We start from the raw sequence: 13,404 nt of genomic DNA, 5'->3' as shown, positions 1-13,404 counted from the left end.
AAGGCTGAAGCTCTTGTTTGTAATTCTGCAAAGATAAGGCCAAGAGTATCAGGGTTAACTCGGCATTCGATAGCCTAGGAGTTTTAAGAAGCCCAGACGAAGATGCTTGGGGGCCGTGAAGATCCTATTTATCCTTCTGATCGAAGACGAACTAATTCTCCTCGGCTGGACAGATTACGCCAGGGCCATCCTGCCCCTCCTGACTCTCCCCGTCCACAGACCTCTTCTCTCCAGACCCGAAGTGAATCTAATGCAATTCTTGGAGCGGAAAACGCCGAGCCATAAAAGCCTGACGGGCCAGGTCATACTGACACATCCACCATGTCCGACGACGGGGCGAAACCATCCCAAGAAATCGAGCGCACCGGGTCGATCGACAATGGCCCCAATATTGCGCCAGCCGTTGACTCTCAGCTTGAGAAGAAACTGGTCAGAAAGTTGGACGCGGTGATTTTACCGCTCACATGTGCACTTTATCTCTTGGCCTATCTGGACCGGTCTAATCTTGGTTACGTCCCCGTTCCTCGACACACTCTCTTACTCACTCGCCTGATACGTATTCAGGAAACGCTCGCCTTCAAGGTCTCCCCGAAGATGTTCTTGGGGGCGATCCGACGGGGGCCAAGTTCGACTGGGTTTCATCGATGTTTTACTTTTCGTATATCCTTTCTCAGATCCCGGCCGTAGTAACTTCCAAGCTGTTCAGGCCTAGAATCTGGATTGGGTGTGCGACAATCGGATGGGGGCTAGCTTCTACTCTGCAAGTACGTTCACTGCTCTTTTTTCAGTTTTTATGTAAGTTCATTGACGTGTCCTAGGCGGCAGCGTTCAACTTCCAAGGACTCCTTGCCACTCGATTCTTCCTTGGAGTATTCGAAGCGGGATTCGGACCGATGATTCCTCTATACTATACCTTTTTCTACACTAAGCATGAGATGGGTGTGAGGCTATCTATATGGTTTGGATTTGCGGCTGTCGCGGGGGCCTTTGGAGGATTGATCGGTGAGTTTCCTCGGTGAGATGTAGTTTCGAGTGGCCTGATGGGGGTTGGGCTAGCGTATGGCGTACAGCACATCAATTCCTACCTCGCAAATTGGAGGATTTTGTTTCTTGTAGAGGTAATGTGTCACCCCTTTGTCTTAGTGTGAGGGCTTTTGTTAACATTGGATGCACAGGGATGCCCGACCATAGCGCTTGGTATTTTAACGCTTTTTACTCTTCCTGATAGGCCAGATACGACGAAATGGCTGCACGGCGCTCAAAAGGATTTGGCAATCGAGCGTATGAGTCGCGGTGGAATGAAGAAGAGGCAGGAACGCTCAACAAGTAGGTCGTTCTTTTAATGTTTTCCGAGGCATGTGGCTAAGTGATCGTAACAGGACCCATGTAATAGCCGCTTTGAAGGATTGGAGGGTAAGTTGAAGTGAGATTCATTCGAGCAACATACTTATATATAATAGGTGTATGCGTGCGGAATCATATACTTTGGAGTGAATATCGCATTGGCCTCGATTGGTGTATTTTTACCTACGATTATCAAGGTACGTTTTATGACTGGGTTGCTAATAAGGTTATACTGATGGCTCGAATCCCGTAGACTTTCGGATATAGTGAGTCAACTACGTCTCGAAGTATTTCTTGGAATCTTATCTGTTTGCTAGCCAACGCCAAGGCCCAACTTTTAAGTGCGTAGATAGTTAACCAAGTTATCAGATACTGATGTTTGTCCGCCTCAGCTGTTCCCCCGTATGCTGTTGCGGCGGTCGTAATGATGGGAGTTTCCTACATGTCTGATCGGACCCAGAATCGTGGTTTCTTCATGGCGTCTGCATCTGCTATTGGCGCTCTTGGATATCTGTGGGTTCTCCCATTACCTTCAAGTGTACATACTCACATTAGGAATTCAGGTTGCTCCTTGTTGTTCAGCATAACCAGAGTGTCAGATACTTTTCAATATTTCTGTGTTGTACTGGAACGTATACGACTATAGGATTAGCTATCACTTGGTGTGAGTAACACCTAATTCATCTAGTCGGGAGTAACTAAGGAGGGTAGTCGCGCACAATCTTGGCTCTGAATCCAAGAAGGCGGCAGGAATACCATTGTTTATGGTTATTGGTCAATGCGGGTAAGGCAAAATCAACTCGAATGCCATGCATGTGGCTGAGTACATCAAATACAGGTCTGTGCTTGGCACTCATTCGTACCCTGCGTCCGAGGGTCCTCACTATATGTAAGCTCTACTAGCATCAGAGTTGACCACCCAATTTACATATCTTGCATGACACCAGAAAAGGCCTAGCACGTGAGTACTTGGGATCTGGTTCCCTATATTTTTCTAAATGCTTTGTTTACAGTATGTTGTGGATTCGAGTTCTTGGGTGCCTTGATGTGCCTCGTGCTTACAGTAAGTTGGTACTCAAGCAGCATAGGACATGACACAAGACATCTTGCCAGATTTCATTCCGACTAGAAAATGCTCGACGGGACCGGGTATATGGTCCTCCAGAAGAAGGAAAAGTGGTGGATACGAGAGAACTAGCGGACAAGGTAAGTTACTCCAAAATGAGAAGTCCGTCAATTGAGGGCAACTATTCCATACAGACACCTGGTTTCCGTTATGTTCCATGAGTACAATACGCGATAAATATTAACGAACTTTTCATGCTCTAATTGAGGATATCTATTGTGAATCGAGTAACGGCGATACTGAGAACTTAGGATGGCTTTATGAAGTTTTTCACCAGAGCGAGCAACTAACATCTTGAAGTTGCGCAATAAATCAAGTGTTGGGTAAATGCGCGAGCAGGCGTCTTCCCTTCCCTACTCCATTTCTCCTACGATCCTGAATCTATGATGGTTTTGATGCGTGGGGTGATTGGCTGAACTACGGTTGATCCATGTGCCTATTAGTAATACATCACCGTCATAATTAACCAACATGGAAACGTGATCTTGACCACTACATGCAGACATTCTGAGTTGTAAACCTAAAAATGCCACCTAAATTTCAGTCCAAGTTTATATCAACCTATGCAAAGCTACTTCAGGTACCTGAGTTTTCTAAATTGCGGATTGCCGAACTGAGTCTTGGCCAATTTGAATTAGACTCCAGCAACTGTCCCCCCGACGGAGAAACGTTTCTGGGATGATGTATTTTGCTTGAGTCCAGACATATCCTGGCTGCGTGACAAGATGAGCGGACTGGGTCGCGCAGGGCTCTTGGGAACCCATCAAGTGAGCGTCGCACCTAATATAGCTTCGGACAGCACTTAAACTTTGGTTGAACGTTAGCATGTTATAACAGCTATATTGCCGCTGCGAAGGACGAATTCAACGCCCCTCGAACTACTGCAAAAGATGAAATAACTCCCGTCGAGCTATCTCCCAATAATACTACGTTGCAAACGACAATGGGCGATCAGGACAAGGCTCATGTAGCTAACAGCAACGGAAGCGACGGGCAAGACGCCACAAGTATTCTTCGGCGTATGAATGCTACCAGGACATTACAAGCAGTTGCGCAAGCCGTGTTGGCCATTCCGGGGATTACGGGTGGGAGATTATGGACGTTATGGCTGGAGGCGTGGGTGTTAGCGATGCAGTATTTACGGTGCGTCAAGTTGTTTCTTGCATTCCTAGAATGTACAACGCAGCAGCACATTGGATTCAATTGACCGGGTCAATTTGTGGCGTCCACTGACCTGTGTTTCAGTAGGAGCTCGTTGGGTCATTGATGGACACAATGGGAAACGATCACGAATCTGGTACGCCTCTTCCCTCTGCTGAGAAGATTTACTAGATTTGATTGCTATCCGCCTGCCCCACGTTCAGATGAATGCGTCACTCTGCACTTCAACTTACACTCGCGTTAGCCTGTGGTTTTGGACAACTGAGCCCGGGTGCTTACTTACTAGCCCAAGATATGTTCCCTGCAATAGTATCTGTAAGCACGTCACTCGCTCTTGAATTCATGGTTGTATTGTAGACCCAAACAACCGATCGTTTAGTTGATTAGGTCTCCGACCACGACTCGGTATTCGTTCGAGGCTTTCCTGCTTCTCGCCATACTCGCCAACTATCACCGAGCCGATGCTGCGAGCCTTAACCCTTATTTGAAGCATATTCAAGAAACTGATGATACAGTCTTGATACACGGGCTACTTTGGGTGACTCGATATGCATGTTCACGAAGCGTAAAGTACAGCCGTTTCTTTTCTATGCATGCCAGTCATTTTGCTTACATAAATGATAGGGCATATCGCGATATACACGACGACACTCCTCCTTCGTTTACCTCTACCATGAGCTCTATTTTCTCCGCATTTCGCCCTGTTGCAGCGCCGCCACCTATGAAGGAGTTATTTGCAGGACAACCTATCGAAGCAAGCGTTGTCTTGTTCCCGTTTTTCGAGTACATGTCACGAAACCGAGTTTTTAGAGCCATGCTCGCCGAGACCATTCATCCCGACCCAATCAAATCTCAGTCTCGACCAACGTCTCCAAGACTTCAAACTACGCGTCCACCACTAGGAAGCCCCAAAAACACTGGTACACCTCTGGGTTCTCCTCGGTTACGTCCTTCCTCTTTAATCATGGCTGGGAGAACTGCTTCAATGGCCAGCATTGTTCAAAAGGCGCATGCCAATGCACAATTACATCAAAACGTCCGGTGTGTGCCTGAATTTGTATCATTGGCATCCTACATACTGGCCCACGCTGGGTCAACAAGTTCTGGGGCCGGTCGAGAGGAAGCATATGCGGGGTTGATTCTAGATATACTCGAGCAGTGCGTTGCAGATGAGGGCATCATGAGAGCAATGTGCAGTCCTCCAACCGAGGGGGATTCTGCTGTGTGGCTCTGCCGACAGGTGGGTCTAGCCTATATTATTCGCCTAAAGCAAAGCTCACGCTATGCAGAGGTTGCCCTTACTTCCACTCAGGATAGGGCCCGCACCCTTGATATGTAGCATCATAGATGTTTGCATATTATATTTGCGTCATAACCTTAGCAAGAAATTGGACAGTGGCGCATACGTGTAAGTTGTAAAGATATAGCCCAGTGATACTTCTCAATGATTTCGTTCCCACAGCACATGCTTGAATATTATACACCGAACAGTATTCTTCTTGCAGGTCGAGAGGGTCCGCATTGGTAGATTGTTTATCCGCTATATAATCTGAGGTGCTCAAACTCGAGAAATTGGACAGTGGCGCATACGTGTAAGTTGTAAAGATATAGCCAGTGATACTTCTAATGATTCGTTCCCACAGCACATGCTTGAATATTATACACCGAACATATTCTTCTTGCAGGTCGAGAGGGTCCGCATTGGTAGTTGTTTATCCGCTATATAATCTGAGGTGCTCAACTCGAACAAATAGAGTATCACTGGAATGAACTTTGGCGTACGATTATTGCAACACTTGTATTCGTACTTGCCAAGCAGGACGTGGTTGCCAGTGGTACATACCAATTGAGCAAAATTATGTGGGGATCGTTCAGGTGCTTGATCTTGCTGTGGCTTGTGCTGATGGCTTCTTGCCCACCCCGAGGCTGTTCATCACTGGTGGTACTCTCCGCTAAAGTAGTTTGGCTCGCTAATCTAATTTGGGTTACTTTAGTACGATGGTTCGGGCGTCCCCAACACTACAGCAACTCAAGGAGAGGGAACAGTCAGAAAAATAAGCACAGCTTACAAGACTTGCTTATGACTATTGAGTTCTACGAGGACCAGTTAGAAGGGACCAATAGTGCCGATAACGTTATGCGGGTGCTGGCCAGAGAGATTGAACGAGACGGTGTTCATGGCGTCAGCACTCGAGAGAGAGAAGAACCAGTGTAAGCCTCTATTTTGATCATATATCCAAATCACTAAGCTGGTTTGTTTTGTGATCCAGAGACATAAATAATAGCGGAGATGTAGCTTTCGCACGATGGGCCTGTATGGATGGTTTAGCCCTGGTCAGCTGAATGTAATTTACGGCCGGGCCCGTTATCTTGAAGCGACTGTCCGAAACAGCTTGAAGGAACACCTATCTTCTCAAGCAAGAGACTCTTAAGTACTCGTGATCTCTTTCAGGTATATTCTGACATTCTAGGCGTGAATTACCACTATTGAATGATCACCTGGCTTCGAGATGGTATCTTGGTAAGCTGTATGCATGTGTCACAACCTTCTCGGGAGAAGTTGTCGGCATTTTCTTGACATTCTGAGGTATTTTCTTACCGGCGCTATTTGACCTGGTCAACGGAGCGACGGTTCTTTCGGCTCGAGCTCAGACCTTCAATGGGGTTGGGGGCGGGTGCGTGGTGGCCTAACGACTTACAACCATTTCCCCGAATCGGTGAAGCGGAACTTATCCGACCTGCTTTTCTCGGAGAAGGGCTTAGGTTTATCATCGTACCGGTACAATCTTGGAGGCGGAGGTATGTGACCTTTCGATTTATATTAGCTTATTGATTGTGTACTATCAATTAGGCCTGGGAGTAAGCACTCCTGCACGTGCCCCAGAGACATTCTACGTCAGTCAAGGAGTTTATAACTGGTCTGCTGATGCACAGGGGTTATACTTCCTCAAAGCAGCTGCCGATCGGGGAGTTCCGTCAGTACAAGTAGTTCCTCGAATTTGCTTCAGTTTGCTTATCCGAATCTCGATGGAAATAGCCAATTGACTGCCTTCGTCAACAGCGGGCCACGCGATTTTACCACGAATGGACAATCATGTGGTGGACTTTTCAAGACTGGCACCGAAGCCGGATATGGCCAGTATATTGCTGACACCCTTGATCATATTATCAACACTTTGCGCATTCCTGTCTCATATCTCAGTCCCTTCAACGAACCGGATAATAGCTTTGGACCTGTTCCCTGTGGCCAGGAAGGCATGCAAACCAACCCCAACCAACGCGCAGCGGTTATCAATGGATCTACAACAAGCTCGTCACCAAAGGGCTGCAGAGCAAAGTTGGAATCATGGCTGATGAGAGTTCAAATTTGGGGCTGGCTCAGAATGAATATGCGAGCTGGTTGCCCCAGGTTTTGGACAAAATTGCCGTGATATGCCACCACACGTAAGTCTACTATCAAAGCTATACAAAATTTTTATTCACCTACTGGTTTGATAGGTATGAAAAATTGCCGTGATATGCCACCACACGTAAGTCTACTATCAAAGCTATACAAAATTTTTATTCACCTACTGGTTTGATAGGTATGATTTTCCGACTGATGCCAATATCTTTCCTATGTCAACTATGTCAAGAGCATCGCGCCTAATAAAGAGACATGGATGTCGGTGGGTCGACTTTGAGATTTAAGGCCCGGCTTCATTTAATTTTATTATTTAATAGGAAGTTTGCTGCAGTGTCGGGGCAGCCGACGCATCAGACAGGAAATGGAGTGGGGGCTACGATCCAACGTACGTAAACTTCAGATGGCGACTGTTCAAATTTACTGACCTCCACTCAGAATCCGTGGAGGCTTACATTTCGCTACCATGATGATGCAAAGCTTTATTGTTGTCCAGGAGACTCATTACGACTTTGGACCCTATTATCAAGCAGTACGCAGTGCATCCTATAGTGAAATTCTGCACTCTATCTGATTGTCTTACCCAGTGATTGGTTGCTCTCCTCTTGGGAACCCATCTTGTGTCAATTCAATCAATACATCTGGTTGGCAGGTGGGCCAAGATCAATAACTGTCTGGTCCTTACTAAATTATGCTTGCCAAGGATGGGTTGATCTACTACGATCCAAATTACGCTCAAAATGGGAATTTTGCTCTCTACCTGACCAAGCACTACTGGACAATGAAGCATTTTGGGAATTTCGTCAAGCGTGAGTAGTAACATTTCAGTTCAATTTACTTTTATTCAATTTCTCAACTGGCAAATATATAGCCGGGTTCGTCCGACACGCCGTCGATGGGAGCAATACGAGAATATTGGCGGTCGAGTCTGACACGCTTTTACACTTCTCGCTATCAACCCATACACGACCCAAACAACCATCCCGGTCTCGTTCCAAGACACCTCGCTTCGCCTCCAAGCGACACACACGTACCGAACATCGGCAACTGAGGATTTCGGTCTGTTGGTCTACCAGTGCTCTCCAATGGGTCGTGGTCGTTGATTCTAGCTCCGACATCGCTCACGACCTGGGTGTTCTCCAAGGTTAAGTGATTCCAGTGTAAATATTTGTAAATGAATGAGCAGAGTGATATTCTACGACTTCTCAATACTCTCTGATTTAGTATGCGGACGTATCGCTCTGAAATTATAGATAATCTAGTGTATTTCCTCTCTTTTATCTCTGAAGATACAGACTATGGTCGCAGTGGCAGTAGTATAACGGGCATGGGCCAAATCCCGCTTTCTCCGGCCCCAGAGCTTGTCTGCAGGATCGAGTATTTTGTTCTAATTCGTAAAACACAAGCTGGGATAGACCCATCACTTTTAGCTCGTCCGTAGCCAAAGAAGGGCCAGGAGATATTTGCGTAATGGTAGATTAGTTACTAGGCGGTGGATTTATTTCTACATACAGCCCGATGTTCATGTGGGAACGGAGAGATATCCTAGGAATTCTCTCTGAGAATGAAGCTCTTTCCGAGCTACAGATCCGTAGAAAAGAGCAGACTTGTATTATCTTTGCTGCCGACCGATATAACTAGGATATAGTATTATGGTCGTTGCTATAGCGTTTCGCTCTCGGCGGATGGTAATATAGAGCCCTAATACTCACTTATGTACTCCTCTAACAGAGGAGGCTGTGGTCGTCAAATCGGTATAACAGGCCTCTGATCATGTAGCGATCATTGTTGTTATTTGAAAGTTCCACCATTCCACCAACGTTCAGAGCTATCATATGTTAACGATTTAGTCCAGTTGAAGCCCTCTCTCATTCATTCGGAAAAACACACTTATGCTACAACGCGGGCCATCGTGTCGGTGAGGTAGAAGTAGAAAACGACTATATAACAAGTAGAGGTAGGTGCAGACAAGGTAAAATCGCCAGATAACAGGTGAAAATGAGGCTAGAGCACTGAGACGTGAGCATGATTCCTGGGTCGGGCGGCCATCTCCGACGACATGGAAGAAGGGCGGTGGGAGAGAAGAGATCAGACACCGTCTGTGGTTAATAAGCCGAAATATTGTCGAAAGACGAAGATAACAGTTACAGAAGATGAGATAGTGGGATAAAAATTAATATAAGCGTGCCAGTAAACGGGCTACACGCAACATATCGTAGTAGGTGGGTGGAAACCAGCTGTGGTCACGTGGATTTAAGGGTCCGTGATGTCCGCGAGACCCTGTGCATGAGTCTTGGCTTCCACAAGTTCCTGGCCGCAATCTCAACCCCATCAGCGTTATTAGTCGTTTGGGACTTCCTAAAATGATATTGTGCCACGAGTCTACTCGGAACTATTATCTGGATCAACTATTTTCAAGTTGTCTGGACAGGGTACCACTCGCCGTCATGTCGTACAATGTCCCATCCACATTGGTCCCCAGGCTCGCAGAGACGAGGTCGAGGAACTTAATATTCCCATTCATTTCAACCATATACCTATGAAGTCTACCACGCTCTCATTCTCTGTATGCGTTCTCGGTGAACAGTCCTTTGCTCGGGTATGAAACAGTGGATCCCTGTCTTGTGGGAGCTTTCATGACTATCATTCTGGTTAGCTTATGGCTGACACTGGTAACTTGCTGCTGCTTGCAAGCCATGTGGCGTCGCGAACTTATAGCATCTTACTTAGATCAGAATCATGAGGAAGCGATCTACCCCAATGGAATAGAGAATATTCCAACGCGACAGAAAGGCAACTTACAGCTCACAACTTTGGCGGCATGCTAAGCAATGTTTGGGAGAATTTTGACTCACCTGAAACTCTCCTAGGTTGCACCTTATGATATATTCAAATACTCTTCGATGACCGCACGACTCGCGGATCTACGTATTGCGAAACAAGTACTTTGTATTCAAGCGGAAGCATACACTCCCGATATGTACAAAATGACCAGTATACCAATATTACAAGCAGCTCTTCATCCGTGTATAAACCTAAAATTTGCTGTACTACTTCGCACTGCCGGAAGCACTCCTCTCCCGACATTCGGGCACACACAAAGCCATCCCCCCCCCCCCGAGTAGATTTAATTTGCCCATCTTCGTTTGAGGAATCATCCCGAGGATATCGCACAGGTTATACCTGGACAAGCTTAGCATAAGTATTCCGGTTGAAGCATTGTTTATTGATACTAGCTCGGTCTCCGACCAATTCATTTCCATCCGTGGGGATGGAACACAGCCTGAAACTGTGAATGAGATTGATATCCTTGTGGCATGAAATATCATGTCAAATATCATCCTCCGAGGTCCCGTTTCGCGAAGACAGGTACATATACTTTTTGCCCTTCTTTCAAGGTATCTTCCTGTCTCATAGCTGGCTCCCACAAACAGGAACTTTCTCGAAACGTAAAAGGATATAGCAGTGGTCACCGTATTGACCTCTTGCCCTCGACTTCTATGCTCAGCAAGAAGCTTTGCGCCTGAGTATTATTATGCTCGTTAGTGTCGAGAATGAGGAGCTATCAACACTGAGGTCATGGAATTTATTATGCAAATATTGCTATGATTTCATTCGTTTATCTTTCCATACGCTCTTAGACGAGCCAAGATCTGCTCCTTCCCATGTTCTCGGGTTGATAGCGACTAGCAAATTCGTGGGTTTAACAATCACGACGGGGATGAGGGCGAAGCAGATGAAAGTTGCGGTAGAAACAAACAATCAGTGAAATAGCGTGTAGGATCTCAAATTAGTGCCTGTGCCTCCAATGACAATTATCTCACATTAGTACGCATGGGCGGCTGTTATATAGGCACAGCGTCGTAACCATACGGATCGTCATGCGGGCACCTACCAGTCCCATTCATAACTCACCCGAGGCTGTTTCCACATTTCCAAAGATTGAAACTTCGAACCGCTATACTTCTCCGTGTGTCCTCGCGTGGTATTAATATTCTGGCGACGATGCTCAACTTCGCGCGCTTGTTGGGCATGGACTAGACCCATCCATAGAATATTCCAGTCCCGCCCTGAAAGCTAATCACATTACCGTGCGCATATGATCATCGGAAAGGCTTGGCATCTGGCGATAGTAACCACGTTTTATTGGCCCAATAAACCTCATCAATGATTCCTAGAGAACCACCCAGGCTTGGTGGAGGTCGAGCACGTCTGCTCCCGGCCCGATGCGGTGTTCCCGTGCCGACGAAATTGGCACCATAGCGCGTGTTGTGGAGGTGAGTTAATTCCCTGTTTTATGCATGGATTCCCGAATCTATAAAGTGCGGAAGAACGACCCATCGATTCTTCAAACTACGATATTTCTCTCTCTTCTCTTTTCTTATTATCTCTAAATCCACCCTCTTTATAAAAAACACATTCATTCTTAAACCAATCCAACAATATGGTTTCATTCACTTTCGCCGCCGTCACTGCCGCAGTTGCTCTATTTACTCAGACTGCCGTGGCCGTCCCTTCTCCAAGCGTTGATGCCAATGGCGTCTATGTCAAGCGCGCAGCGAGTTGCACATTCCCCAACCCTTCAAGACTACGAGCTTGAGCGCCCCCAAGGTTATCACTGGCACCTTCGATGGTGAGCATAGCGCACAGCATATGTCCATCAACAGCTCACTGACACGCTTTGGACTTTAGGTGGACTTGCCCGCTTTGATCGTGGCAAGGGCGCTTGCTCTGGCCAGAAGGAGGGAGGTGACAAGGATGCCGTATTCCTGCTCGAATCTGGTGCCACACTCAAGGCAAGGGCCCCTGCAACATCTACAACGTTTGGTTCGAGGCCGTTTGCGAGGACGCTATCACTCTGAAGCAGACGTCTGGTACTAGCAACATTGTTGGTGGTGGTGCCAAGGGTGCCGAGGACAAGGTCATCCAACACAACGGCGGTGGTGCGTTCGGGTCTTTATCCTATTAACTATTTCCTGTATTAACTCGGATGCTGTACAGGAGCCGTCAACATCGACTCGTACTGCGTCCAAGACTTTGGAAAGCTCTACCGCTCGTGCGGCAACTGCAAGACTCAATACACTCGCAAAGTCAACATTAGCAATGTTATCGCGAAGAATGGCAAACTTCTTGCTGGTGTCAACTCAAACTACAAGGATGTCGCGACTTTCTCCAAGGTACAAGCAACGAGCGTGAAGTCAGTCTGTGACACCTTCCAAGGTAACAGCAATGGGAAGGAACCCTCCAAACTGACCTCCAACCAGTACAATTCCTTGTATGTTGTCTCCCGGCTCTGTCTCTTTGACGCCACTCCCTAACTTCTGTTGTCTTCAATAGCTGCGTGAAGAAAGATTAGACGACCTGTTGGATGTTGAGCCGGACTAATATCTCAAGAAGCCCTGGATTGGTTATCGTTAATTGTTCTTCGTTCGCTGGGCGCTTTACTCCACATTGATGTACCCGTCTATGACGGTTTTTCCTTAGTCTCAATACAACTGTGTTGTCATCGCAATATCGACTAATAGCTATTATTTGGGTATGAAAGAAAAGTGTGCATATAACAAGATGCCACAGGGATGCACTCTCTTGAGAGGCGTGAATATAGGACAAACTCCATTATGATTGACCACCGTTTGTCATATTACTCTTATATATCACTATTTCTGTACGTTCTCACTACAAAAATTTCCTATTGTAAGTTTAGATTGAACGGCCATGGCCCCAACTTACGGAAATTGGCCAATCACATTCCCTGGTGGTGAGTATTCGCATACATGATAATTCGACTCTGAAGTATACAAGAACAAGCACAAATAAGCATAATATCGTTCTCTCAACCTACTAAACAATTACCTTGAGAATATATTGTGCCTGCGGGACACCGTGTTACTGCACATCCGAGTTCCGTGGTGCTCTTCCACACGACCTAGATCGAGTCAATTATACATACTATGGAAAGTCATATATCTATCTTGACTACCTGTGTAAAATGGCTAGGCTGCGGGTCATTTGGGTCATATTGATCTGCTCGGGTTATCACTTGCAGTGGGTTACTCTGTCGAAGCCACTTACCTATTTCGTCAGTCCAGAGCTTCACGGCGGCGGCAGCGCCAAAGTCTCCAGTGCCGACAGCTAAATTCTCCCCGGTGCTACCGTGTTTAAACCTGCACCCATTCGCCCACTCTTGGGCTTTCGTTTCGAGTTTGGTGGACCATGTTAGCGGGTCAGCGGCGTGTTGAGCTCGGAACGAATTGTGCGCATCAAGATACGCATTCGCCTGGCGGGAATCTGAAGATGGTGCTGCATCGATGCTAGTGGCAAGAGCCAAAAAGAAAAAGAAAAAGCGGGTGCAATAAGGGGCGGACATTGT

General features: G+C 46.6%; 4 protein-coding genes across 4 annotated transcripts; 3 read left to right on the top strand and 1 right to left on the bottom strand.

The window, feature by feature from the left end:
- Positions 1 to 321: 321 nt before the first annotated feature.
- On the top strand, positions 322 to 4,970 carry RhiXN_11456 (major facilitator superfamily transporter; the record flags this gene model as incomplete). Its single annotated transcript, XM_043331271.1, has 19 exons — positions 322 to 508; positions 565 to 764; positions 819 to 1,002; positions 1,057 to 1,118; positions 1,229 to 1,326; positions 1,380 to 1,413; positions 1,461 to 1,541; positions 1,598 to 1,610; positions 1,662 to 1,685; positions 1,737 to 1,857; positions 1,908 to 2,008; positions 2,056 to 2,128; positions 2,183 to 2,233; positions 2,292 to 2,305; positions 2,358 to 2,407; positions 2,458 to 2,550; positions 2,771 to 2,793; positions 3,308 to 3,613; positions 4,256 to 4,970. The coding sequence occupies 19 exons, from the start codon at positions 322 to 324 to the stop codon at positions 4,968 to 4,970; spliced, it is 2,430 nt and encodes an 809-aa protein (XP_043184781.1).
- Positions 4,971 to 5,711: 741 nt separating this feature from the next.
- On the top strand, positions 5,712 to 8,183 carry RhiXN_11455 (Cellulase (glycosyl hydrolase family 5 protein); the record flags this gene model as incomplete). Its single annotated transcript, XM_043331270.1, has 10 exons — positions 5,712 to 5,842; positions 6,258 to 6,430; positions 6,483 to 6,606; positions 6,669 to 6,918; positions 7,267 to 7,299; positions 7,355 to 7,422; positions 7,473 to 7,573; positions 7,622 to 7,686; positions 7,738 to 7,843; positions 7,906 to 8,183. The coding sequence occupies 10 exons, from the start codon at positions 5,712 to 5,714 to the stop codon at positions 8,181 to 8,183; spliced, it is 1,329 nt and encodes a 442-aa protein (XP_043184780.1).
- Positions 8,184 to 11,478: 3,295 nt separating this feature from the next.
- RhiXN_11454 (pectate lyase) lies at positions 11,479 to 12,419 on the top strand (the record flags this gene model as incomplete). The annotated part of the gene is made up of 7 exons (XM_043331269.1): positions 11,479 to 11,574; positions 11,622 to 11,667; positions 11,727 to 11,856; positions 11,916 to 11,977; positions 12,036 to 12,211; positions 12,262 to 12,309; positions 12,372 to 12,419. The coding sequence occupies 7 exons, from the start codon at positions 11,479 to 11,481 to the stop codon at positions 12,417 to 12,419; spliced, it is 606 nt and encodes a 201-aa protein (XP_043184779.1).
- Positions 12,420 to 12,883: 464 nt separating this feature from the next.
- On the bottom strand, positions 12,884 to 13,401 carry RhiXN_11453 (cysteine-rich Secretory family protein; the record flags this gene model as incomplete). Its single annotated transcript, XM_043331268.1, has 2 exons — positions 12,884 to 12,960; positions 13,107 to 13,401. 2 exons carry the CDS (start codon positions 13,399 to 13,401, stop codon positions 12,884 to 12,886), a joined length of 372 nt encoding a protein of 123 aa, XP_043184778.1.
- Positions 13,402 to 13,404: the final 3 nt, after the last annotated feature.

The sequence above is a fragment of the Rhizoctonia solani genome, chromosome 12 (genome assembly GCF_016906535.1).
Source record: "Rhizoctonia solani chromosome 12, complete sequence".
In the NCBI taxonomy this organism is placed as follows: Eukaryota; Fungi; Basidiomycota; class Agaricomycetes; order Cantharellales; family Ceratobasidiaceae; genus Rhizoctonia; species Rhizoctonia solani.
This window is presented reverse-complemented; position numbering and strand designations above follow the sequence as displayed.